This window comes from Callospermophilus lateralis, chromosome 1, assembly GCF_048772815.1.
Source record: "Callospermophilus lateralis isolate mCalLat2 chromosome 1, mCalLat2.hap1, whole genome shotgun sequence".
NCBI lineage: Eukaryota > Metazoa > Chordata > Mammalia > Rodentia > Sciuridae > Callospermophilus > Callospermophilus lateralis.
This window is the reverse complement of record NC_135305.1, coordinates 80,617,593-80,645,473: the sequence shown is the minus strand read 5'-3', so window position 1 is coordinate 80,645,473 and position 27,881 is coordinate 80,617,593. Positions and strand designations below refer to the sequence as shown.

Here is a 27,881-nt window from a genome sequence, read left to right as displayed (position 1 = left end):
TTTTTTTCTTCCTAGGCCATATCAATCATGGTTTTGCCTCAGCAAATTCAAACCTGATATTTGTCTGTGACTCTCACTCACCCCAGATATTTTCATAGTTCCCTCCCAAACACAATTCAGGTGTATTAACGCAAATGTTACAATGGAAGGGAAGGCATCTCTGACCATCTTCCTAAAATAGCATTCCTGTCCCCTTCTTTTCTTATCCTTTCTACTTTCTTCAGAGCTCTGATATATCCAACATTAAATAGTATATTAACTATATGGTTTTCTCTGATGCTTCTTGGAATCTAAGTTCCATAGAACCATGGGTATCTAAACAGTGACCGGCTTGGCACAATTAACTAAAATTAACTGAAAACATAATTTTTTTTTAGTTTGAATCCATCCCATTTATTGTCTTTTTTTTTTTTTTTTTTTTTTTTTTTTTTTTAGAGAGAGTGAGGAGAGAGAATTTTAATATTTTATTTCTTAGTTTTCGGCAGACACAACATCTTTGCTTGTATGTGGTGCTGAGGATCAAACCCGGGTCGTGTGCATGCCAGACAGGCGCGCTACCGCTTGAGCCACATCCCCAGCCCCTGAAAACATAATTATGAAACTTTTTTTTTTTTGGTTCTGAGGATTGAATCCAGACATGCTTTCATGGAGCCACATCCCCAGCACTTCTTTATATTTTATTTAGAGACAGGGTCTCTTTGAATTGTTTAGGGCCTTACTAAATTGCTGAGGCTGGCTCTGAACTCACGATCCTCTTTCCTCAGTCTCTGAAGCCACTGGGATTGCAAGGTATGCGCCACTGCCCCTGGCTATGAAGAATTGACTCTTAAAAAATCAACAGTAAGGGTGGGCTTGTAACGCAGTGGTGGAGTGCTTGCCTAGCATGTGTGAGGCACTGGGTTCGATTCTCAGCACCACCTATAAATAAATTTAAAAAATAAAAAATAAAGGTCCATAGACAAATAAAAAAATTTCATAAAAAATCAACAGTAAATTTCAACGTAAGGATACAAACTTAGAATCCACACTAAATCTCAATCCAGACTTATTCCCAGGTGTCCCATCCAAGCATTAAATGAGAGGCACTATTGGATAACCTAAAATTTTTCTCTTTTGAAAAGTTATCCAGTGTTATTGAAACAAAACCCAAAGTTATGTTAAAATTCCTCTTATTTATTTACCATTTATTAAGTGAATAACCACTACTTAAAAAATATATAACACTTTGTAAATACAAATAATATATTTTATTTCATCCCTGAAAACAAAACAAAAAAACAAACAAAAATGTCCACATCTCATCAGAGAGACCAATTATTCCACACTTCACCTGGCAATTGTATATAATTAGTTTCTTCACATAAAGGTTCAGAAAAGACAATATGGAAATCATCTTTCTTGAAATAATATCTTCTCACACATATTCAAACAAAAATATTATAATTATTGCTACTATTTGTGGTAGCATATTATAATGAATACAATATCTAAAACTAAATTCAATCTAGAAGCTAGCTGCACTTTAGCAGGTATTTAGAGTAATAAATACTATGACATATCGGGTACCATATAGCAATTAGATTTGCTACAAGGGAAATTTAAATAAAGGTGTACTTCTTTCTATACTAAAATTACCCTAGATTGGTATTTCTTGTGCTGTATTCAGTATCTGAAAGGATAGCCAATTTTATAATTTAAATATATCTTAACTGTTCTTAATTATTTTAAGTGGTCTTATATTAAATGAAAACCTAATCAAAAAAGGTTTCATAAAGCATGATACTCTTATATAACATCAAGTAATATTAACATTTTCTAAGCAGTGTTATGTAGCACAAACACCTTCATTATACATATCTGATTAAAATCCTCAAGAGTATCCTCCTCCCCACCAACATAACAAAAGCAAACTCACCCAAACATGGAAATAATATGCATCCTGGTCATATAAATACTCAAGGGGTCAAATGCTGTTTGTTTTGTTTGTTGTTTGTTTAGACAGGGTCTTACTATGTTGCCCAGGCTGGCCTTGTACTCTTGATCCTCCAGCCTCAGCCTCCTAAGCAGTTGGGACTGCAGTCATGGGACACTGCACCCAGCTAAGGGATTGAACTTTTAAAGCAACACTCATGTATGTGAAAAATCATGAATACTTTAGTTACTTTTAATTTCATCATAAAAATATCTCTTACTCTTTAGAATATATATAAGAAAATTTTAAGTATGTGATTAAAGAATACTATTTTAATGTTGTTATTAAGTTGCTCCCAATGTTAAGAATAGCTTATGGACAGTGGCTGCTACCCATTTCAATATTATACTCTTACAAATGTAATTTTTAAAAATATACAATAATTAACCTTCAGTTATTTTGAAGGACAGTGCAAATGAACACATTCTTTGGGTCATAATTTCAAAAAAACATTTCAACATTATACTTTCTTTCTCTGCTCATATCTTAGTAACAAAATATAGTCCTGGAAGTAAAACATGTTTTCTAATAGTCTTAGTCAAACAGTTACATCTACTGAGAACAAGTGACAGAATGAATCAATAACAATATTCTCCACTTGTCTGAAAAAAACAAGTTACATACGTAAATAAATATTTTATAGAAACAAATAGGTCTTTAGTGTTTTTGTTTCAGCTTCACCTCAATTTCAAAAGATTTATACAAGATCACCTACCTGCTTAATACTACATTAACCATGTTATCAAATTCCCTTTAAGGATATATTACAGCATTGAAGAGACTTGCCTGATAGCAAACTAATAACATTTTAAATTTTTATATACAGAATTAAGAGTTCCATGAATCCAGCACACTCCTTGAAAACACATGGAGCTTTTTAAAAGGATTCTTTTGTCCTAGCCAGCAATTCAAAAGCTTTTCTGCAATAGGATATAATCCACGGTGGACGTAGCAGCACAGGGTGATCTTCAACTGCTATCTAATGCTGCCTGATGCGTTTATCCTTTTATTTGTGGTTACTGGCACCAAATTCCCACTAGTACCATTGGTTGTGTTGGTGGCAGAGCCATTCACAACCATGTAGTCAACTTTGTTTTCCAGCTTCACTAAGCGTTGCAAAATATCATCCAAAAGGACGGCGATTGTTCTTTTCAGATCCGCTAGGAGGAAAAATCAGAATAAACCATATTAAACATTGATAGAGTACTTGATATTTGTGTTTTTATAATTTAAGAGAAAAGGTGAACAGTTTTATTAGAGATCTGAGAGAAAATATACTGAAAGAATGCATTCATACCACTCCTAGAGAAAGCCTAATTATTTTAATCCACAGCATCACATACAGAGTTTCCAAAAGGAGTGTCCGAGGTGTAACTATGAGGGCATCTCTCACTTTTCTAGGGTAACAGAGCAGATATTTGCAGATGGTTCTGTTACAAAGAGAGAAAACGCCTGAGCCAAAGGCTGGGGATATAGCTCATTAGTAGAGTGCTTGCCTAGCATATGCTAAGGCCCTGGGTTCAATCTCCAGTACTGAAACAAACAAAAAGCCACAAATGAAAAAAAGAGATAAATCAGATTTCATAAAGACTTAAAACTATAAATCAGATTTCATCAAAAGATAAAACTTTGGGACATCAAAGGGCATTATCAAGAAAGCAAAAAGACGGGCTGGGGATGTAGTTCAAGCCGTAGTGCGGTCGCCTGGCATGCATGCGGCCCGGGTTTGATCCTCAGCACTACATACAAAACAAAGATGTTGTATCCACTGAAAACTAAAATAAATAAATAAATAAATATTTTAAAAAATTTTCTCTCTCTCTCTCTCTCTCTCTCTCTCTCTCTCTCTAAAAAAAAAAAAAAAATTAAAAAAAGAAAAAAAAGAAAGAAAAAAGACAAGGTACAGAATTGGAGAAAATATCTGTAAACCATATATCTGATAAAGATCTACTATCCAGGGCTGAGGTTATAGCTTAGTGGTTGAGTGCTTGCCTTGCATGCATGGGGCACTGGGTTTGATCCTCAGCACCACATAAAACAAATAAGACAAAGATGTTTTTAAAAAGATCTACTATCCAGAACATATAAATATATTCTGCAACTTAAGAACAAAAGATAACCCAATTTAAAATATGAGCAAAGGTCTTGGGTTCTCACTTGCAAGATGACCAAAAGCCAAAAGGAACAAGGTTGTGTCAAAAAATGCCACAGCCAAGTATAGACAATTCAGTAGCATGAACTGCACTAGATTCTGTGTCCAAGATCAAAAGCCATTAAGAAGTCTGAAACATAGCAGATGTTGCAGATATCAAGACATGTCTTCAGTGTCCTCAATGCCTATATGCTTCCCAAACTTTACGTGAAGCTATATTACTATGTGAGCAGTGCCGAATTGTGCCACTTGTAGCCAGGTGGTCAAGAATCATGGATCTCATGAAGCCCAGAAGGATAGAACACCCCATCCAGATATAGACCTGCAGGTATTGCCCCACAACCTCCAACAAAGCCCATGTAAGAAGCTGAGTCTTCAAGAACTGAAGAAAAACTATCCTTTGGGAGAAAAAATGAAGTAAAATTATACTTTCCAAAAAAAAAAAAAAAAGAGCAAGAGACTGAACAGACATTTCTCCAAAGAAGATATGGATGGTTAACAAGATAAGACAAGACACCCAACACCTATTAGGAAAATGCAAATCAAAACCGCAATGAGATACCATTTCCACTAGGATGGATCTCATCAATGAAGAAGGAGGATGCAGGGAAATTATAACTCTCACATATTATTAGTGGGAATATAAACTGTGGGTACAGTTTATCAGTTACTCGAAAAGTTAAAAACATAAAATTAGCACATGACCCAGGAATTCCACTCCTAGGTAGAAATCCCCATAAATTGAAAGCAAGGACTCAAAAGAAATGTTGTATACCAATGTTCATTGCAGCTTTATTCACCATAGCCAAAAGATGGAAACAACTCAAGGTCCATCAACAGATGGATAAACAAAATGTGGTAAAGAAACCAGAAAAATGACACACCTGTAATCCCTGTGGCTAGGGAGGCTAAGGCATGAGGATTGCCAGTTTAAAACCAGCCTCAGCAAAAATGAGGTGCCAAGCAACTCAGTAAGACCCTGTCTCTAAATAAAAATCAAAATAAGGCTGGGGATGTGGCTCAGTGGTTGAGTGCCCCTGAATGCAATCCCTGGTGCAAAAATAAACACAAAGGAATATTATTCAGTCATAAAAGAAATGATGTTCTGTTCTATGTTACAACATGAATAAACCTTGGAGATGTTATGCAAAGTGAAATTAGCCAGACACAAAAGGTCAAATATTTTATGATTCTACTTATATGGTATATTCAAAACAGGCAATTCCAGAGAGTCAGAAAATACAGATTATCAAGGGCCAGAGGAAGGGAAGGGATAAAAACTTATTACTGTTTGGGCCCATCCAGGGATGCCAAAAAAATATATATATATATTGCTTAATAATAATTAGAGTTCCTTGTTTGGAGTAGTGCAAGTTTTAGAAAAGCATTGTGATGGCTGCACAACATTGTGAATATAATTAATACCAATGAATTTAAAAATGGTTCAGTGTCACCAGGCTCTGTGTTGCATACCTATAATCCCAAGTGCTCAGGAGGCTGAGGGAGGAGGATCACTAGTTCGAGGTCATCCTCAGCAACTTAGTGAGACCCTGTCTCAAAATTAAAAATAAAAAGGGCTAGGAATACAGTTTAGTGATATTCTGGGTTCAATCCCTAGGACGATATACATACACGTGTATACACACACACACACACACACACACACAAATTAAATGACAAATGTTTTAGTATTTTACCATAAATTTTTAAAAATGAATAAATAATAGATATCAGAAAGGAGCAGGAAAGTAGTGGTATATAATAGTAGAAGGGGATGAGAAAATTTTTAGCACTCAATAAAACAAACAAAAAAAAAATCCGAGCACTGGTCCTATCTCTTTCCTTTTGGTAATTTATTTTTTTTCTCCATAAAGGTATCTAGCCATTATACATGGCTGGATTGCACAGCATAGATAGCTGGTTTGTGGGAGGAAGATTTGGTTTTGTTTTTGCTTTTTGTGTGTGTGTGATTCTGAGGATTGAACCCAGGGTTGTTTTATTTTTGAGACAAGGTCTCAATAAATTGCTGAGAGTCTCACTAAATTGCTGAGGCTGGCCTTGAACTTCCCATCCTCCTCCTCAGCCTCCTGAGTCACTGAGATTACAGGCTTTTTCTACCTCACCCAGCTACAGATGGCTGGTTTTTAAAATATCACTATTATTGTACTCAACTAGAAGGAATTTTCTTTCAAATATTTCTCCTCTAAGAATCTGCTTCTTCATTGTTTCTAACCATATCCTTGAACTAAACAGAATGCAACACAATATAATGTCTATATCTATATATGTGACAAGGACCTCCATCTCAGTTTACACCCATCTTCATCTCTAATCACCTAAATTTGATTTTTTAAAATATATTTTTAGTTATAGATGGACACGAGACCTACCTACATTCCTTCATTTCCTTCTTCCTTCCCTCCTTCCTTCCTTTCTTTCTTTGCCTGTGGTACTGAGGATTGAACCCAGAACCTCACAAATGCTAGGCAAGCACTTTACCAATGAGCCACACCCCAGCCTTAAATTTGATTCTCAAAAGCATATACAAAACCAACACTCGTAACGCCAAGAAAATCATCATAAAGGAAAGAAGAAAATATAGAGAATGTCCAGTACATTTCCAGGTAATGATGATACACTAAACACAGGCATTTAACCTATGCTAATTCCCAATACCTCATTCACATATTAAACTGCTTACCTAAAATGGATGAATTTTAAACAAGAAGTAGGAAAAGCCAAGAAGCAATCCAATTTTCCCCACAGAATCCCATCCCCAAAATGCCCAGGAATTTCACGCCATGTATTACAGAAAACAGGGTAAAGAAAGGACTTTAAAAAGGACTGTGTGAAAATCTGTTTATGAAGCAATTTGATTTTCCACATTACTCCAAAACCTCCCCCAGTGAAGAAGATGTGAGATGTATTTTCACATTGGGTAAGGCAGTTGAGTTTCACTGGGTGCCAAGTGAAAACCGGGGGAATAAATGGACAACTACATAGTGAGTGCTGAACCAGCCTTCTTCATTCTGCCTTTTTTTCTCTACTCAGATCCCAGAGCACTTATAGGCCTATATTCCCCAACAAGAGATGAGAGTACTTTTCTAGGATTTCTGATTAGCTGAACAGGAAGGACTAAAATATACTGATATTAGATATAATCCCAAATTTAAAAAAATTTACATAGCCCCCCCCCTTATTCTCAGGGAATATATTCCAAAATCCCCAGTGGATACCTGAAAAACCACAGATACTACTGAACACTAGATATATGATGTATTTTCCTATACATACAATAAAGTTTAATTTTTAAATTAAGCACAGCAAAAGTTTAATGACAATAACTTACCATATATCTTAGCAATCTCAGCATACCATTTTTTTTCTTAAATCTGTATCTTTCACCTTTTCACTAAAAGGAAGCACTTTATGGCTTCTCTTTGGCAAATCTGAATTGCCAGCAACACTAATCTTGTATTTTGAATTCATTAATAAAAAAGAATAAGGAGGCCAATAAGAGTCTGGGAATGTAGCTCAGTGGCAAAGCACTTGCCTAGCAAACACAGGTCCTGGGTTTCATCCCAGCATGGCACTTTCACACAGCAAAAAATCCACAAAAAGTAGGATAAGGATTACTTGAACAGAAGCAGCACAGTATTAATGCAACAGTTGAACTGATAACCAAGATGGCTACACTAACAGGAAGGTAGTGTACACAAAGTAGATACACTGGGCAAAAGGATGATTCACATCCTGGGAGGAATGGAATGGGATGGCATGAGATTTCATCATGCTACTCAGAATGATATGCAACTTAAAACTTAAGATGTATTTCTGAAATTTTCCATTTAATATTTTTGAACTGTGTCCACATGTAACTAAAACTATATAGAGTGAAACCATGGAAAAGGGTAGACTACAATATCATATAATAAAGAATTTAGTTTGTCTCTGTCTCTGGTTCCTGGGAGGTAACCACCAAGTACTTGCAATTTCCTAATTGATGAACGAACGTCTTTGTTAGTCAAGGTAGGCCCCTGGGACACATTCTGTTAGTTTACATCGAGGAGATGACTCAAAATAGGCCCCTAAATCTTTTGTATTAATATCTACAAATAAGATAATAATTATCTAATAAGATAACTCAGGATGGTGGCTGACCATCCAAGAAAAATCAAGGATATGATTAAAGGATTGGGGATTTCAGATGACCTCCAGGAACGAAGAAATGTTAGAGACTGAATTCACCCACATGACCAATGATTCAATCAATCATACCTATACAACAAAACCCCAATGAAAACCCTGCACCTGGAAGTTTGTGCAAGCTTCCCTAGTCAGTAACACTCTGCAATTTTCCCAGGATGGAGACTGACACAGGAACACTCACCAGTGAACTATATCCCACCCTCTATTTTTTGAGACAGGCTCTCACTTAAGTTGCCAAGACTGGCCTAGAACTTACAATCCTCCTGCCTCAGTTTTTCAGGGGCCTGGGATTACAGATGTGTGCCACATGCATACTATTATTCAAATGTGGTGGCACACATTTGAATAATAGTATGCATGTTATTACACCCTAATATGCCTTGATGTGCCAGGTGGGTTATGTGTTCTGACTCCACAAAGATAAGTCAATAGAAACTGTATCTGGAGTCCTCCCAAACCTTGCCCCATGTGTATCTCCCTTTGGCTGGTTCTGATATGTACCCTTTTGCATAATACCACTGTTATAAGCAGCACAGTAACTTAATTGAATTCTGTGAGTGGTTCTATCAAACTATCAAACATGAGGGAACGGTAAAGCCTGAATTTGTAGTGAGATGGTCAGGAGTAAGGGTGACTTGGGGATATTCAGCCTTTTGGCTGGTGTCTAAAGTGAGGGCAGTTATATGGAGGACTGTGCCCTTAACCTGTGAAATTTGGCTAACTCCAGGTAGTTGGTATCAGAAGTCATTTAAATATTAAAGCTATAACTAAAGAAATATTCCCTCCAGATTATCTTAAAGTGACTACCACCCAACAATTCAGTATTTCCATCAACTTTTTACTATCCTATTCTTAATCGATTTTGTTCCATTGTCCCAGAAATGAAACACCTATAAAAATTTAAATAGGGTTGGGGATGTAGCTCAGTGGTAGAGTGCTTGCCTAGCATGCAGGAAGCCCTAGGTTCAATTCCCAGCAACACACACACACACACACACACACACACACACACACACACCAAAAAAAAAAAAGCAAAACCTTACTAAATAAATATATACTATGGTATAACTAATTATAATAAAACAATTTTTTTAAACCTCAAAAAATAAATATGTAAACACTACACAACCATATAATTTTATTATTAAAAATTATAATATAACATTAACATAAACTCTAGATTATGACTTATAACCTATGTTAATGCACCTGTGTCAATTTTGCTGAAATACTAAGAGAATTGAAAACTTGGGACTTAAGGGATTAATTATTGGCAAAAGGGATCATCAGACATTTGGAAGAAACACAAAAGCACTCCAGAAAAGCTGCCACTAATAATCTCAGAGAGGGAGAAAAAAAAAAAAAAAAAGGAGCTCTCAGAAATTGAAAATAAAGCTCCATGAAGAGCTAGAAAATAATCTCTCAAAAATAAAGCAAAAGGGCTGGCGCAGTCATGCATGTCTATAATCCCAGCAGCTTGGGAGGCTGAGGCAGGAGGATCACCAATTCAAAGCCAACCTCAGCAACTCAGAAAGACCCTGTCTCTAAATAAAATATAAAAAAGGGATGGGGATGTCACCAGTGGCTAAACACCCCTGGGTTCAATCTCAGGTGCGAAAAAAAAAAAAAACATAAAAAATAAATATAGCAAACAAATAAATAGAAGAAAAAGAATAAACGTGCTGGGGATGTAACTCAATGGCAGAACATTTATCTAGCATATGTAAGGCCCTGGGTTCAATCCTAGTCACCCTCAAAAAAATAAAAGTAAAATAGAAATTAAAAGGGGCTTGGATGATAGAGCTCAGTTCTAGAGCTTCCCTGGGTTAAATTCCAAGTACAGCACCAAAAATAAAAAAGGAAAATTAGAGGACAAGTTCAGGGAGTCCAAATGCTAAATAACAGAATTCTAGAATAAAGTTTTAAAAATTTCAAATAAATAATTTAAGAAATATCTTGGAATTAAATGACATAAATTGCAGATTTTAAAATATAAACTGAGGTCCCAAGATATATACAAAGATACCCACATCCAGACAGATAATTGAGAAATTTCAGAACAGTATGCAACAAAAACCTTACTTTCAAAAAAGTAAGCTACAAGGCTGGAGTTGTAGCTCATTGGTAGAGTGCTTGCCTAGCACATGTGAAGCACTGGGTTCAATCCTCAGCACCACATAAAAATAAACAAAATAAAGGTATTGCATTCATCTACAATTAAAAATATTTTTTTAAATGTAAGCTTCAAAAAATAAGTCATATATAAAGGCTGAAGAATAAGAACAGGATTCAATTCTTAAAAATGGAAGATGGGATGGAAAAACACAAAACAGAATAATCTTTATAATCTTAAGGAAAATTATTTTCAGCCTAGTATTCTATACCCAGCCAAATTTTCAATTAAGAATGAAGGTTGCAGAGGGGAAAGACCTTTCCAGATATACAAGGAACTCAAAACTTTATCTCCCTTGTACCTTTCTCAAGAAAGGGGATAACCTAAAATCAGGAAGACGCTATAGAATTCTAGAAAATAAAGGATACAACATTAAGAGAGGAGTAAAGAGAATATCCAGAATGATGACGGAGTGAGATCTTAGAACAATTCATGCTTCAAGCCTAGAGAGCAAGCAGTTCAGACCAGAGCTGAGCTGATCAGAAAACTCCAGGAAAGACTTCTTTTGTTTTGGCAGCACTGGAGATTGAATTAGGGGCTACAATGCCACTGAGTTATACCCCCAACCCTTTTTTTTATTCTGAGACAGGGTCTCAGTTACCAAACTGGCCTCAAATCTGCAATCCTGCTGTGTCTGCCTCCTGAGTACCTGGGACTACAGGTATGTATCAGCATACCTGGCCAGGAAAGATTCTTTCAAAATAAAGGAAGTAATGGAATACCTAATGAGTCAGAATACATCAGGAAGAGATTTAAGTAACTCTGGGGAGATGGAATATAAAAATAGGCAAAGAAACAAAAACCTGTAATTATTACTTCTAGGAAGAAAATTAAGTTTTACATGAAAGGAAACATATGATAATGTACCACCTGGCTCAGTAATGAATATCACTAATAGTCATAGTGCAAACAGTGAGTATTATTCTAACCAAAATTATGAAGGTAAAATATCAGGAGGAAAAAGACATGTGTCACGGAAGGCAACTTTGGGATGGGTAGAATGTATTTGGGGATGAAAAAGAAAGCTAAATCTTCACCCTACATGGTAGAAAGTTAACAAACAATGCCTATAACTAAAAAAATCAAGAAGTGGTTCATACATCATGTTATTTGGATATAGAGATAGTCCCCAAATAAATGAAAAAAAAATTTAATGGGTGGCTCCAAGGAAGAAGAAATCTAAGGACTTCTGAGAATGGGAAAAACTGCCCTTTTCATTATAAAAATCAACACATTTTGATTTTTTTTTCACATTTTGATTCTTGAAATACATGCCAGTGTAACTTATAATTAAACACTGAAAATGTCCATAAACTCATGTACATACATAGTGTATCAGAACCTTTCTGTTTGCTCTCTATTCTTCTCTTTCTTCTCCTCCCCACTAGCACCCCTGACCCCACAGAAAGAGAACATGGCATGCATAAGGAGCTTTAAATATAGCAGAAATCCAGGATAATAAACAACAAACCCAGGCAATAAATAATGTATATCCTGTGTCTTAGGGATGAATAAACTTTAAACTCTACACAACTGATGATTTATATAAAAATTGGGACATTCAAAATAATTTAAATAAGTGATTTTAAATATATATATATGTATGTCACACACACATAAATAAAACCTGGGGGTGGCACACACCTATAATCCCAGTTACTCGGGATCCTGAGCTAGCAGTATCACAAGTTCTGGGCCTACCTGTAAAACCTGATGAATCCCTGTCTCAATATAAAAAAATGGCTAGGGATGTAGTTCAGTGGTATATAGAGTCCTTGGGTTCGATCTCAAGTATGGCAAAAAATAAATAATATATACATTTACATATACAAACAAACATTTTTACACATGTATATTTTTAAAGAGGTACAAACCTAGTGGTGAAATGTCACAATTTCTATAATGTATTTTTCGTATATTTTGTTTATTTTTATGCAGTGCTAAGGACTGAACCCAGACCCTCACACATGCGAGGCAAGTGTTCCAACTACTGAGCTATGGCCCCAGCCCTATAATGTACTTTTAATATGTTGCAAACTGTTAATAACTATCAAATCTGGGTGATGAATATATCTCTACTTTTCAGTACATCTGAAAACAATTTTAATAAACAGTCAAGAAACAGTTACTTTGTAAGAACTTATACATGAGGACAGGCGCTGGGGCTCAGCAGTAGAGTGCTTGCCTACCATGTAAGGCACTGGGTTCAATCCTCAGCACCACATAAAAATAAATAAATGAAGATATGTATTTTTAAAAGACTTATACATGAAATAATAAGTTCTATTTCCATGACTATCTTTAAATGGGGATAGACTAAACAGGAGAAAACCAGAAATATTCTGTGGTTATCTTACCATATCCTGCCATAGAAGCACCATTCTCAACATCCACTGTGTTCTTATTTTCCTCTGCTAGAGCTTTAACGTATCTTTTGCTTAAATCTAGTATTTGTTCACGTAATTTGACACTGCTTTGATGTCTTGGTTGTTGAAAAGTGTAATGCAATAACATCAATCCCCAAATGAGTCCAAATACAAGCAACAGTAAACTCAATTTCTGAGACATATTTTTTCTTGAGATTGTAAAAAACATTTCTGATGAAGCAAACAGACTTGATTTAAAAGCAGTAACTGGAGATAAGCCTCCAAACAATCAAGACTTTTGAAAGAAAAAAACTCTTCTAATATGGTATAATCTTCATCTTCAGCAAAGTTGCCTCCACTCTTATATTAACTCTGTAAAACTGAGAAGAAAAAAAAGACAATTAGTCTTAGTCTATATCAGCAACAAAATAAACAATGATAAAGAGAGGCTCTAGTTTTGATTTGAAAGAATATCTTTTTCCTTGACAACTTTCTCCCTACTAAGTAAGATTTGTGGTCTTTCATCAGTTTCATTTTATATCTTATCAAAATTTAAATAAAAATAAATGTCAATTCATTGAAAATATCTGAAAAAAATGCAACCATGATTACAAAAATCTTTGAATGTTTCTTCTCATTTCTAACTAAAACCAAGGACATACAATAAGACTTATAAGAGATCTAAATCTGTTCAAAAACATGCCACCAAACTAATACCTAAAGGCTATTTCTCATTATTTTTAAAAGTAATAAATTTAAAAAAAAAAACACAAGTAAATGCCAAATAAAAATTAGAAATAAGATAAAAAAAATTTAAAATCAAAATGCCTGTCTAACAAGAATTTCCATAAGTGTGCTAACATTTAAAAATGTCACTAGCAGATATAACTAATGGGAAGGAGATAACCCTAGGAAGTATCCAACCTAAGATGAAAAATAAGTTGATTTCTTAGTTTATATCTTATAAAAGTATGACAGGCCAGGCACGGTGGCACACGCCTATAATCCCAGTTGAGGGAGTCTGAGGAAGGAGAATCAAGAGTTCAAAGCCAGCCTCAGCAAAAGCAAGGCACTAAGCAACTCAGTGTGACCCTGTCTCTAAATAAAATACAAAATAGGGCTAGGATGTGGCTTAGTGGCTGAGTGCCCCTGAGTTCAACCCCCAGTACCCTCAAAAAAAAAAAAAAAAAAGTGTGGCAAATGCTAAAACAAGTTAGAATATTTTCCCATATTTCCTGGCTTACAATTTATTTTATTTTATTTATGGTGCAGTACTGGAGATTAAACCCAGGGCCTTGCACATACTAGGTAAGCACTCTACCACCAAGCTACATCCACAGTCCTTTTTAAGGGTTTTGCTAATTTCCCAGCCTGGCCTTGAACTTGAGATCCTCCTGCCTCCCTCGCCCTTACAATTCCACAATTTAAATGACAAAGGTATGCATTTGTTTATGTATTTGTATAATTTAAGGAAAAAATTAGAATATTTTTAAATCAACTGTATCTGTGTGTATGTGTATATGTGTGTGTGTTGCTAGAAATTGAACCCAGGCAAGTGCTAGGCACTGATCTACATGCCATGTACTATACTTCAACTTTTTTTTAAGAGAAAGATTGTAACCATCATTAAATCTAGAAAGACCTGGAGAATAATGACATATATGTATCACCAAAGTGTCCAGTGAAGAAAAGATCTGATTACACCAAATGGCTGGAGTGCATTTCACAAGGATATTTCACAGCTTACTAAAAATAATCTTTAAGAACTTTTTAACTTCCTGTAACAAAACATCCCAATTTAATCTGCTTACTAGGGAATGATCACATAATTGAATAAAACCTAGTTTTTGAGGATAAGACTAAAAATGAACACTATGTATTATAAAGGTAACTTTACAGAGCATTCCATCACTTTCATTGAGAAAATATTTACCGAGCAGCACATAGACTGGAGATCAGGGATACTACAGTTCTACTCTGGAAATTTGCTTCCTAGAGCACATGATTTCAAACTTTTTAAAAATAAGGTATTTTAAAATCTATACAAAATATCAAAATACATACACACACACACATGTATATGTATATACATACACACACACACAGTCAAAACTTCTCAGCTGGGCACAGCGGTACACTATAATCCCATCAATTTGAATTTATAAGGCAGGAAGATTACAAATTGGAGGTCAACCTAGGTAACTCAGAGTTACCTGGCAACTTAGCAAGACCCTGTCTCAAAATAAAATAAATAAATAAGTAAAAATTTAAAAAAAAATTTAAAGGGCTAGGGATGTGGCTTAGTGGTAGAGTAACCCTGGGTTCAAGTTCCAACCTAAAAACAATAAGAACTTCACTATTAGATGTGTGCTAAAGCATATATAAGATGGGAATTCTCTGCCCTGCTGATTCACCTGTCCTGCTCAGAAAACTCCCACTCAGTCCACCAGGCCACCCCACAGTCTCTGATATACCTTTACTAAACTCTGGGGCTCCAAGGTTTGAACAACAGCCATCTGTTTTTTGTTGAAGTATACTATCCTGCCAAACCTCACTACAACATGATATACCCTTAGTATAATAATAATTGCTGTAGTCAAATAAAAACTACATTAAAAATTAGGAATAAAGTCCTTTTCAAAGTTTCTTCTACTTATTTCTTTAGCTACCATGCACAGAATAAATTCCTTTTTATTTTATAAAAATAATACTATTAAATCAACATTGGATTATTAAACTTTGCTTTATTAGCAAAATTAAATAAATGTTTTACATATTAACATTATTCTTCCTTCAATATATTCCTCCTATATATCTTGAAGTATGTATTATTATTCTCCCCTTAAAGATGATCAAATTAAGGCTTACAGAGATTAACCTGCCTAAGATTTTTGTCGGGGATAACTGACTTTAGTTGCCTTAACTTGGTAAGAACCAAAGGTCCAAAAGTTTAGAATCTATATATCCATTCAGAGTCTGTTCTTTCCTTTATAGAAAGTCTAGCCCCATTAGAACTCATAAGTTTTCCAAAGACTCATTAAAGTAGAAAATACCAAGACTACAATAGCATTGAGAAGATAAAAGGAGATTCGGTAGGCCAAGTTTGGAGATGGAGTAGGGAAAAGGATAGTCAAACCCAGGGAGCCTCATCTATAAGAGGTAAAATTTTCCAAGTAGGAACAAACTTAAGAATGTCGAAGCTTCTAACCACTATGTACTGTCTTAAAGAGTAAACAGTAGAACCAACAACAAACATAGGTACTAGACAGGGCAGAGGAACAGCTGATGAACTTATGACCCCAAAAGAATAAGTCCCAAGGAACAAGTCTCTGGGAATTAGTTTAAACTTACTGATTCTCAATAGAGGGGGCCAAAGATCTCAGTTGCATACTTAGATAAAGAGATCCTTATTGCTCTATATCACTATACAATCACACTCAGAAATGAGGCTTTCATGATTGAAAGGCTTTAGCAGCCTGGACTCTGTAAGGACTGTGAATGCTCAGCACTGCCCTGAACAAAATGAAAGCAGTGCAGATGCTCATCTCAGGGAAAGTCAGGAATTTTTACAGGGACTATCATGGTAAGGAATTTAATGTTTTGCAACTTGTTAATGTTTATTATATAATTTTTACAGTGAAAAGTAAAATATTAAACATGAAAAGGTTTTGTCTTTGGGACTAGCAAAGATCTGAGAAGTTGGGAGCACTTAATCTCACTCACACTAGGGAATTCCAAAAAGACTACCAAGGAAGACAGAATATCATGGAGCTGTCTCCAAGTGAAAAGATGGCCTGAGAGCTGGGGCTGTAGCTCAGGGGTAGAGCCTTGCTTATCATATGGGAGTCATGGGTTCTATCCCCATCACAAAAATGGGGCTAAAAATTAAAAGGTGGCTGGGAGCCAGTTTGTACCTGAGAAAGAGCTGAGCAGCTCAAAGGACCCTATGCATTCCCTAAAGCAACCCAAGGCCGCCTGAAAACTTTTATCTAAGGGTTCGTTTTCATAAGAAATTCCAAACAAAACTAACAGAGGTGAGTAAGATTTCTAAAAGGATACATTTCTGGTTTTGGTCTCTTCCAAGGGAATGCTTCACATTAAAATCACCTAGAGTTGTGTTTTGTTTGTTTGTTTGTGTGTGTGTGTGTTTTAAATCCTAGTGCCAAGTCCCACCCAATACCAACTAAATTAATCTGCCTGGAGAGGGAGTCAGCCATCAGAGTTTTTTAAAGAACATTGGAGTCTTTATGCAGCAAAGTTAGAGAACCACTGTCCAAAACTCAAACTTCTTATAAAGCAACAATGACAGCTGCAGGAAGGGTGTCTAAATTCAAATCTATAATTCAGTTCAACAGTGTGACACAGGAATCCTGTTACTTGGACCTACCCACAACAACCTTTTAAAGTGGTGAGATAGAAAAGAGGTGAACTTTTCTGGAACCCAAGTTATTACTTTCAAGGTGGATGAGGCAAGCATGCAAGTAAAGAAAAGAGAGTAATTGCCATTGGTACTACTTTAATTCCCAGAATCAATATGAATACACTGTTCTGTTCTCTGAGAACTATGTCTATGGTTTCACACAGTAGAAGAGGAGGAGGCAAGAAGTTTAAAATCTTTAGTGACTGAACATAATTTACTAGTGTACTTTTACATTAGTGATTAAAAAGGGAAATAAGTCTTAGCTTCAATCTTCAGGAAAGAAAAAGAAAGGGGAAGATGCAATCTCTTCTTTCTGTGCAATTTTCAAAATTGCAAAAGACAGAGGAAATTGCACTCTGAATCTCACCACTTTTTTTCATGTTTTAAGTACTGATCCTACTCCTGACAACCACTAGATCATGAAAGAACCACTAATTAAAATCTGAAAGGGCAACATTGTTACTGGGGGCTTAGGCTAGCAACTAGCATACTCTGTTATAGAGCCCTCCTCCACCAAAATGGTCTACAATCTAAAAACTTTTAAACTTTAACTTGTAGGCCTCTGTATCAATTTTCTACTGATGACTTAAAAAACAAAACAACAACAACCAAAAAAAAAAAAAAAAAACAAAAACGTCAAATTCACCCAGGCAACCAGAGAGCTTTTTTTTTTTTTTTTTTTTTGGTGTAGATGGACACAACACAATGCCTTTATTTTTATGTGGTGCTGAGGATCGAACCTAGGTCCCACCCGTGCTAGGCGAGTGTTTTACCACTATGCCACAATCCTAGCCCAAGAGACCTTTTAAAGTAAGATAAAATCATCACTTTTACCATCATTATTATTTTGACCTAAGATAAACTCCTGAATATTTTTAGGATTTCTAACTGTAGGAATTACAAAAGGTATGAAGTCAATATGGCACAAAGGTAGAAAACTTAAGGAGAAGAAACACATTTAAAATTAAACTTATACAAAAAAAGATAAAAGGAAAATGAAGTTTCTAGATGGGAATGGTGGGTGGCATACCCCTTTAATTCCATCTATTTAGAAAGCTGAGGCAGGAGGAATACAAGTTTGAAGGCAGCCTGGACAACTTAGTAAGAACTTGTCTCAAAATCTGAAAAAGAAAAAAAGGGGGTACCTGGGGGTATGGCTCAGTGGTAGACAACCCCTGGGTTTAATCCCCATTACTTAAAAAAAAAAAAAAAAAATGTACATATACATAAGAACTGAAAAGAGGGACTAAAGTGATATTTGTACATCAATGCTCTCTGCTAAACTACTCATAATAGCCAAAAGGTGGAAACAACCCAAATATTCATCATAGATAAACGGATAAACAAAATGTGGCATAGATACACAATGGAATATTATTCAACCATAAAAAGAAAAGATTCTCTGAACCATGCAACAACATGACTGAACCTTAAAGATATTATGCAAAGTTAAATAAGCCAGACACAAAAGGACAGCTATTTTATTATTCTATTCATATAAAATATCTAGAAGAGCACATTTATAAAGACACAAAGTAGAATGGTAGTTGTCAGGGGCCAATGAAAGAAAAGGGAGAATTATGATTTAATAGGTACAATTTCAATTTGAGAAGATGAAAATGTTCTAGAAATGGATGGCAGTGATGGTTGCACAACAATGAGCATTACGTAACATCACTGTGACTGTCATTTATAAATGGTTCAAATGGTAAATTTTATGTTATATATTTTTTTTACTGCACACACACACACGTATCATTCCCCTGTTTAAAAACCCTTCAAGGGGGCTGGGGATGTGGCTCAAGCGGTAGCGCGCTTGCCTGGCATGCGTGCGGCTTGGGTTCGATCCTCAGCACCACGTACAAAAACTGAAAAATAAATATTAAAAATTCTCTCTCTCTCTCTCTCTCTCTAAAAAAACAAACAACAACAACAAAAAACCTTCAATAGTTTACCACTAATCCTAATATAACATTCAGACTCCACAGAAAGGTCCACAAGGTCCTATAACCTAACTTCCACCCATTTCCCTCTGTCTCAATCTTGTACCACTTCCTTCAGTGTGCTGTTGCCACATGAGACAAACACTAAATTCTCTGGCTATCTACAATTGCCATTCCCCAGATTAGAATGGTCTTCCTGTGGTTTGTTCCTTTTCATTCTTTAATACTTGGCTCAAATGTCAGCTCTTTAGAAACAGGATTCTCATTTCTGTCCCACCTCCTGCCACAAGGTCCTTTTTAAATATTCTTCATATGAAATTTCATATTCTATCTTTAAGTTCTTTTTTCAGTGCTGGGGATGAAACCCATGGCTTCATACATGCCAGGCAAGCAGTCTACCACTGAACTATTGCCCTATACTTTATATCCCAAAGCCCTGATTTCCTCACTTCTATAATAAGGACAATAGTGCCTACCTCATGTTGATAAAGATTAAATGATAGCTCATATTACTCGATAAATATTAACCCTTATTATTAGCATCAGACACTTATGCAACAATGCTAATTCTTGATCACCTGAGCAACTTGAGGAAATATAGGAAAAGCTTTTAACATTCCTGATTAGCATTCATGGGCTGTTTCTACTCATAATTTGTGGATGACAGAAATGCTTCATTAAGTTACTAAAGAATTATCTAGTCCTAAAACATGACATAATAGCATATTGTTGATCAGAACAGTTCATCTTTCAAATAGCCCAAAAAGACTATATGAAAGTACTTGCTTCAATAGAGCCTCTGCTAAAGAATTTTTTTTTTTGGGGGGGGGGGGGCAGGGAGGGGTTCCTGGAATAGAACTCAGGGGCACTCAACCACTGAGCCACATCCCCAGCCCTATTTTGTATTTTATTAAGACAGGGTCTCACTGAGTTGCTTAGTACCTTGACATTGCTGAGTCTGGCTTTGAACTCAAGATCCTCCTGCCTCAGGCTCCCAAAACACTGGGATTACAGGAATGTGCCACCATGCTCAACTCTGCTATAGGATTTTAAAACCTCAAATCTTTATTTTGGCCCACACTAACTTTCTTCTAACCCACATTTTGTGCCCATCAATTTTATACATCATATTGCTATTCATGTGCCTCAGCCTTTTTCTCCTTGATTAAATCCCACCTCCTTAAGAGAATTACACTGTACTTAAGCTAAGTACAGTGGCACACATCTATAATCCCAGCTACTGGAGGGGCTGAGGCATAAAGATTACAAATTCTAGGCCAGTCTCAGCAATTTACTGAGACCTGATTCAAAATTGGGATGGGGGACGGGTGAAAGTCTGAGGGTGTAGCTCAGTGGTAGATGGCTTGCATGACATGCACAAGGTCCTGGGTTCAATTCTGAGAAAGAAAGAAAGGAAAAAAAAAAAAAAAGCCTTAGACTGCTGCCACATCTCCCAGAGAGCCTAATGAATTATCAGTAATCACTAAAAAACACCTTACTTTATTTAAAATATGTCCCTGAGTTTAACCCAAGCAGCAATGTGACCTCACTGCAATTTCTTTTGGGAAGACAGCAACAAAGGACGAAAATTTGGAGGTAAAATTAAAGTATCTTCAATTATTCATTTCTGAGCTGGAAGTATCCAAGTGGAAATCAATTTAATCCCCTCAAATTTCAGGTGAAGAAAGTGAAGTAAAAATATGTGAAGTATCTTGCCTAAAATGAAATAACCAGTTAGCAGCTATTATGATTTGGATATGAGGTATCCCCCCAAAGTATCTGTGCTAATGCAGAAATGTCTGGAAGTGAAATACCTGGATTAAGAGCTCTAACTAATCAGTCCATCCTAGTTGAAACAGAATAACTGGGTGGTTATTGTAAGTAGGTGGGGCATGGCAGGGTCACTGGGAACATGGCCTGAAAAGGTTCATCTCTCCTGTGGTCCTTCCCCCTGGTTCGCTGGCTCCCTGCTTCTAGGCTGCCATGAATGGAGCAGTGCTCCTCCACCACATCCTTCCACCATGATGTTCTGCCTCACCTTGGGCCCAGAGCAATGGACTCAGCCAACCATGAACCAAACCTCTGGAACTATGAGCCAAAACAAACTTGTCCTCCTCTAAGTTGTTCCTATTGAGTATTTTGACCAGCAACAAAAAGCTGACTAATCCAGTGACAGAAAGTATACTGGTCCAGAACATAGGTTTAACTCACTGTCTCAATTCTTCACCACACTGACTCCTTTACATCTACTAGCAAGGCTGTGTTTAAATACTGAATAAATTGCAATATTAAATGAAGCTTTGTTCTTTTTTGCTTTAAAAGACTAGAACTAAAAAATAATAAAGGCAGTTTAGGGCAGTGATCCTAAAATCCTGAAGATGTATAACTTAGATTATTCATTAATTTACGCAAAAGTTAGCCATTAAAGTTTCAAATACATTTTATTCACATAAATCAATGTATTACAAAGTACCTACAAAAGGATTTAGAAGTAAGTTTTATATTATTTTTCACAGAGGCAAAAAAACTAGAATTGAAAAAGTATAAAGTAACACAAAAATAAATACAAAATCTTCTAGAGGTAGAGAACTTTACCAGGATCAGTAAAAACACACTATTCTTTTTATTTCCATAAAAAAGACTTTGGAGGAAAATGCATAAAGGCCTAGGCCTCACTACACAAGAGTTTTGTTTAAACCATAAAAGAACTTGTTTTATTCATTCATTTGTTTATCCATTTATTCAAAATACTTATTAAAGTACCTACTATGTGCTGGGAACTGGAGAAGTGAAAAGGTGAAATAAGGTAGAATTCCATTCTCCTAGATACTAAGCTTTAGTAGGAGTGGGACAACTAATAAGTAAAAAGAAACAAGCTAATTTGAGCTTATAATAAATTGTTGTGAAGAAACTTTAAACTAGCTGATGAGTCTGGGGAAGTCTATATGAGGTATGGGGTCAAGAAAGGCCTTCTAAGCATATAATATTTGATCTGAGGCAGTACAAAATGTGGTTCCAATTTCCTTCCAACTAAAACCTCTTCTGACCAGAATCTTGGGAGCAGGCATTAAATTCCTTATTCCTATCATCTTTGGTACAAACAAATAAGAATCAAAGAACTCCCAATCCCTAGCCTGGAATAGTCTGGTCTAGAGAAATCATCCAAAGTGAACAGACGGAAACCACAAGCAAATAAAGCCTTGAGTTTCCCTTTCTTATGATACTAGCAGTTTCATTGTCTGGTAATATACAAGGAACAGTAATGATCTGATGTGGTGGCCTTTACATAAAAAAAAATAAATAAACAAACAAACAAAAAAAAAACAAGATTCTTGGGCTGGGATTGTGGCTCAGTGGCAGAGTGCTTGCCTAGCATGTGTGAGGCACTGGGTCAATTCCCAATACCACATATAAATAAATAAAATAAAGGTCTATCTACAACTAAAAAAAAAATAGAGAGAGAGAAAAAAAAAAGAAAAACAGATTCTTCTTGGTGTTTTAATTAATTGAAAGAGGCAGTGGCAAGGTGAGATATGGAACGAAGCCTAAGCAGCAATCTGTGGGCATATTAACATACTAACATTTTAAGTACAGTTTCTCAAACTCTAAAATATTCTTTGTTAACACAAAAGTGTTATATTTTCATATTTATTACAAGCCCCAATGTTTCCACTCCAATTTACAAGATTTTTGAGGAAAAATAGTATTCAGAGTTCTATTATGCCACTTGCCAAATAACACCATGTAAACAACCAGACATTTAGGCAATTTTTCAGTGGCTTCTGTCTGGCCAGAAACCTGAAGATAAATACATTAGTCCAACTCCATTGCTAGAGAAAAGTAAAGACAAAGAATCATCAAATACTTAAACCAGAAAACCTTCCTTATAAAGATAAGGAAAGTAGACTAGGGTTGTGGCGCAGCGATAGAGCACTCACTTAGCATGTGCGAGGCCCTGGATTCGATCCTCAGCACCACATAAAAGATAAATAAAATAAAGGTATTGTGTCCAACTACAACTAAGAAATAAATATTTTTTTAAAAGATAAGGAAAGTGAAATACAAAAAGGATTAATAATTATCCAATGCCAAAAAAAAAAAAAAAGAGGAGAAATTAGGCATCCAAACTCTGAACCCAGGACCCCAATGTTTCTTGCTTTCTTTTTTTTTTTTTTAAATATTTTATTTTTTAGTTGTGGTTGGACACAATACTCCGCATGTGCTAAGGGAGCATTCTACTGCTGAGCCACAACCCCAGCCCTCTTTTTTTTTTTTTTTTTTTTTTTTGATGCTGGGGATCAAACCCAGGGTCTCTGGTACATCACTGAGCTACATCTCCAGGCCTACTCCATTGTTTTTCAAAAGGAGGGAACAAAAATCACCTTAACAATTTGCAACTAGCACTTTAAAAAATTTTTTTAAAGTTATTAAAATAGAAACCACCAGAGTAGACTGTACACACTACTACAATTTTTGTAAAATTTTTCTAAAAATTTATTTTTACATACCCAGATACACATGTGCACAGTTATAAACTTACGAAGTATTGAATTAAAAAGATCTCTTGCTGTGAATTGCATTTAAAGAGCTTTTCAAAACACTTCATTTCACACTGCTTGTCATGAAGTACTTCCATGCATTTTTATGCAAACATTGCAATGACATTAAAAACATTAACAGATGGTTAATCCTACCTTAAAAACTCTCATTCAAATCCCATCTTTGCACTTATTCAGTGCTCTAATTTTTGTAGTGTTATGACTTATAGCTAAAAGTAACTATTAACAACAATAGCAGCAACCATTGAGCAGAGCAGCTTTCACTCAGTCAAAGGTGCTATGAGAATCACTGCTTATTAATCTTCAAAGGAATTTACAGCCAGAGAAGCATATGTTTATTACAAAAAGACATGGTATGTTCAACAGAGCTCAGAGGTGCAGATAGTTCTTTCCAAAAAAAGATTCAGAAATGATCCCTCAGCAGACCTGACCCTAGAATGTCATTTCTGGGGAAAAGTCCATTCCTGAAATAGTTTCTCTACAAAATATTGCCTGGAGCTAATACCTAGGGGGAAATATTTTAACGATGTACAGACAGGGCCATGCACTCCACAATTAAGTCTAAGATTTAAAAATGCACTGCCTTGGGCCTGAGGGTTCAGTTACTTGTTTCAATCCCCAGAAATAAGAAGTAAAAATAAATAACAAAATGCACTGCCTTGGGGCTGGGGCTGTAGCTCAGTGGCAGAGCGCTTGCCTAGCACGTGTGTGGCACTGGGTTCGATCCTTAACACCACATAAAAATAAATAAAATAAAGGCACGCTCTCCAAACACAACTACCAAAAAAAAAAAACACAAAAAACGCACTGCCTTGAGAGAAACTGCACTATTCCTGCTAAGATACAGAAATACAAATATGAAGATATCAGATCACCTTTAGATGGCATCTTTGGAAAAGGGAGAAGACAATAGTACTGAAAATTAGAAAAATAGAGGAAAAAGGATAAAGCAATACAGGAATAGAAATAGAAAACTTTATAACAAAAGGAAAACTACTTAATTCTGTAATATGGTAAAGGTCTCATCTAAAATACATCATGTAATCCCAGTTATTGGGAGGTTGCAGCAGGAGGCTACAAATTAGAGGCCAGCCTTGTTAATTTAGAGAGACCCTGTCTCAAAATTAAAAAATGAAAAGGGCTTGGGATGTAGTTCAGTGGTAGAGCGTCTCTAGGTTCAATATCCAGTACTGGGGGTGGGTATGGGGATGCAGAGAAAAACATGCAGCTCATGAGAGAGAGGGATGAGCTGACTGGTAGATTCTGATTTCTGGCATTTTTTTTTTTTTTAAACTGGAGATTAACCTTGGGGGCACTCTGCTACTGAGCCACATCCCATCCCCAGCCCTTTTTATTTGGAGACATAGTCTTCCTAAAATTCAGGGGCTGGTCTTGACCTTGAATTGTGATCATCCCGCCTCAACCTCCCAAACACAGCTGAGATTTCAGACTATGCCAGCTATATCAATTTTTTTCATGTTAAAAAGAACCTTTAAAAACCCTTAGCAATGAAAACCTAAGCTATAAGTCTTTAAAATCACATCAATTTAGTATATTAGAGATAAAGAATGGAGGACCACAGAGTTTCCTACAATTACAAAGATAGAGACAGAGTTATGACAAGAACCAAGGTCTCCTATTTCTGTCTGTACTCTCCATCCTACACTGCATTAAATAACACCAATACAGAAACATTTTCCTCAAAATGAGTGTTTTTGACAAACATATTAAAGTGAACCAGAAATCTTTATGTCCATATGCCTTCTTCCACAGTTTAAATAAGTTTTCCACTTACTTACTCTGACCCTCTAGTTACCTGTATAAAACATCTTCATTAAATTTCTTTCCCTTCATATAAATTGCTTTTAAAAAAAAAAACCTGTCATAGGGCTGGTAGAGTACGTGTGAGGCACTGGGTTCAATTCTCAGCACCACAAATAAATAAAATAAAGGTCCACTGATAATTAAAAATATTTTTTAAATCACCTGTCACTAAAGACTTACAGACAATTCATCTAGATCACTGCCTTTCCCTAACCCCTTACAATTCTATATGTAAAAACAGCATTTACTCAAGACATGTTATTTCACACATTGCAAAATAGTGTCTGAACTCAGAGTAATACAGAGCAGGCATTTAAATGAAAAACAATTTAAGGACCACAAATATTTCCTTGAAAAACTCACCACCAATTTCAGTAGAAATTAAGGCGAAAAGAGTGCAAGAACAATCAAAACTGAAGTGGGACTAACATGAAATTTTCCAAGTCATTGCTTATCAAATATATCACATTCATTGTGTCTTAAGAACAAAAACTACAACTTAGAAATACAATCCCAAAGGGAGCTAAAATTACGAACCCAGTGAGAAAGTGTAGAGGAAGGTACAAAAAAGTAGACAAGAGGGTGAAACTGGCAAAGTCCCCCATGGGCCACCCCCCCCCCCCCGCAGGTTTGCAGAACACCTAGATGCTGACTCTGACAAAACAGACATTTAACCTCCTCTAAGGATCCCCACAGGACGCAGCTGGGGAGGATAGGGAGGTGAATAAGTCCTTGTACAGAATCTCTACAGCTGATCCCCAGAAAAGCAGAGTCATCAATTTCCTAAGAACGTTCTCAGCCATTTTAAAACAACGGAAATTAAGAAGACGGCATATTTCCAAGGATTTTTTTTTTTTTTTTTTTTTTTTGCTTAGGTTTAAGGTGAACAAAAAATAAAGTGAAAAACACAATCCAGGATGCTAATGATTAAACAAAATAAAGCACAAAACTCACAAGTCCATAGGCCACTTCAGTCGTAGCTATTTCAAGTATCGCATTCAAAGGCTCTTTTCATCAAATGAAGAACTAGTGGTATAATAGGCATATCCTATTCTAATATTATCTCCGACTGCTAGGTGAGAAAACTCAGGCTTAGAACCTTCTAATGAACCAAGATCACAAAGTCAGAGCGAGACAATCAGGGTTCGAACCCTGGTCTAGGCTCTCGCGTCACGCTCCACAATATCACAGCCGTTTAAGTTCATCCTTACCAGTAACCCAGGAGATGAGTTTTGAAGAGCGAGTTTAAAAAGGGCATCTGACTTCCCCTCTCTTTCCCAAAGTAGAACAGAACTGAGCTGTCAAAAACAGAACAAGAAGTGAGAGCGGCGGCCGCCGGGCTCCCCAACGCTGCAGCTCCAGACTGAGCCCGCCCCGCTTCGCTCACGCAGCCAGAGCCACGCTCGCTCCTCCGCCCCGGGCCCACGGGGTCGCGGCGGTGACATCCCGGGGGCAGGGTCGCGGCCGAAGGAAGAGAGGGACAAAGAGCCTTCCCGGCCGCGGCAGGGGCAGCCGGCCGGTCCCGAAGCCGTAGCGGCGGCAGAGGCCCCGGGGGGGCGGGATCCCTGCCGGGGGCGCGGCGGGGGAGGGGCGGCCCGGGCGAGTCCGCGGAGCCGCCACCTCCCCGCGCTTCTGTGTCGCCCCTCCTCATTACCTTGCTCGTGGGCTTCTCGTCACGGTCGCCGCCGCCACTGGGCTCCCGAGCCGGAGGGGCGCAGTCAAAGCCGATTAGCGGGCGTCAGCTGCGTCTCGCAGTGGAGGAACAGCCTCCACGTCGGGATGGAGAAAGGCCGGGGTTTGGAGTCCGGACGAGGTAGGCTCCCGGCGTGTGCAGATAGTACTCCTCTCGCCCCTCGCACTCCGCTTCCGCTCCGCCTCCCAGCCCGGCCCTTCCCCGACTCCCCGGGCCCGCCGCCCCTTACGCGCGGCATTATGGGGAACGTAGTCCCTGCCCTAGGGACTATGGCACGTGCTCCTATCCGCCCTGCAGCTGCTCCGGGTCAGGGTGACGCGGTTGCGCGGCAACCAGAGAGGGGCGGCGGGCTTCTCGGGATTGGAAAAGGAGCTTGCGAGAGGCATACCGGCGCCCCAACCCGCTGCAGGCGCAGAAAGGAGGGCGCCGCCGTCTCCAGACCTTCCGTTAGCCCCCCAACCCTCCCCTGGAGAAGCTGTTGATTTGAGGCTTACTAGTGTTTTAAGTGTGCCAGTGTGCCCATTATCGCTACCGAAGGTCTTTAGCCTTGCAAGATAAATAAGAGGACTA

The 27,881-nt window shown here is 37.0% G+C and overlaps 1 protein-coding gene across 2 annotated transcripts; it reads right to left on the bottom strand.

Moving 5' to 3' along the window:
* Positions 1 to 1,169: 1,169 nt before the first annotated feature.
* Positions 1,170 to 27,488, bottom strand: Ccdc126 (coiled-coil domain containing 126). 2 transcript variants are annotated; one of them, XM_076863410.2, is made up of 4 exons: positions 27,273 to 27,488; positions 26,830 to 26,916; positions 12,864 to 13,252; positions 1,170 to 3,132 (listed from the first exon to the last, which is right to left on the bottom strand). In XM_076863410.2, the coding sequence occupies exons 3-4, from the start codon at positions 13,099 to 13,101 to the stop codon at positions 2,948 to 2,950; spliced, it is 423 nt and encodes a 140-aa protein (XP_076719525.1). In that variant the 5' UTR covers positions 13,102 to 13,252; positions 26,830 to 26,916; positions 27,273 to 27,488; the 3' UTR covers positions 1,170 to 2,947. The 2 variants fall into 2 exon arrangements, with proteins under 2 accessions (XP_076719525.1, XP_076719533.1); XM_076863418.2 differs by lacking the exon at positions 26,830 to 26,916.
* Between the last annotated feature and the right edge of the window lie 393 nt (positions 27,489 to 27,881).

What these genes read in the sequence shown, in the direction of transcription:
- Ccdc126 (XM_076863410.2), bottom strand. Translation starts at nt 13,101, where the DNA reads ATGTTTTTTACAATCTCAAGAAAAAATATGTCTCAGAAATTGAGTTTA. An exon ending in TGCTTCTATGGCAGGATATG is followed by an intron (nt 3,133 to 12,863) that starts GTAAGATAACCA and finishes TTTTCCTCCTAG; the next exon opens with CGGATCTGAAAAGAACAATC.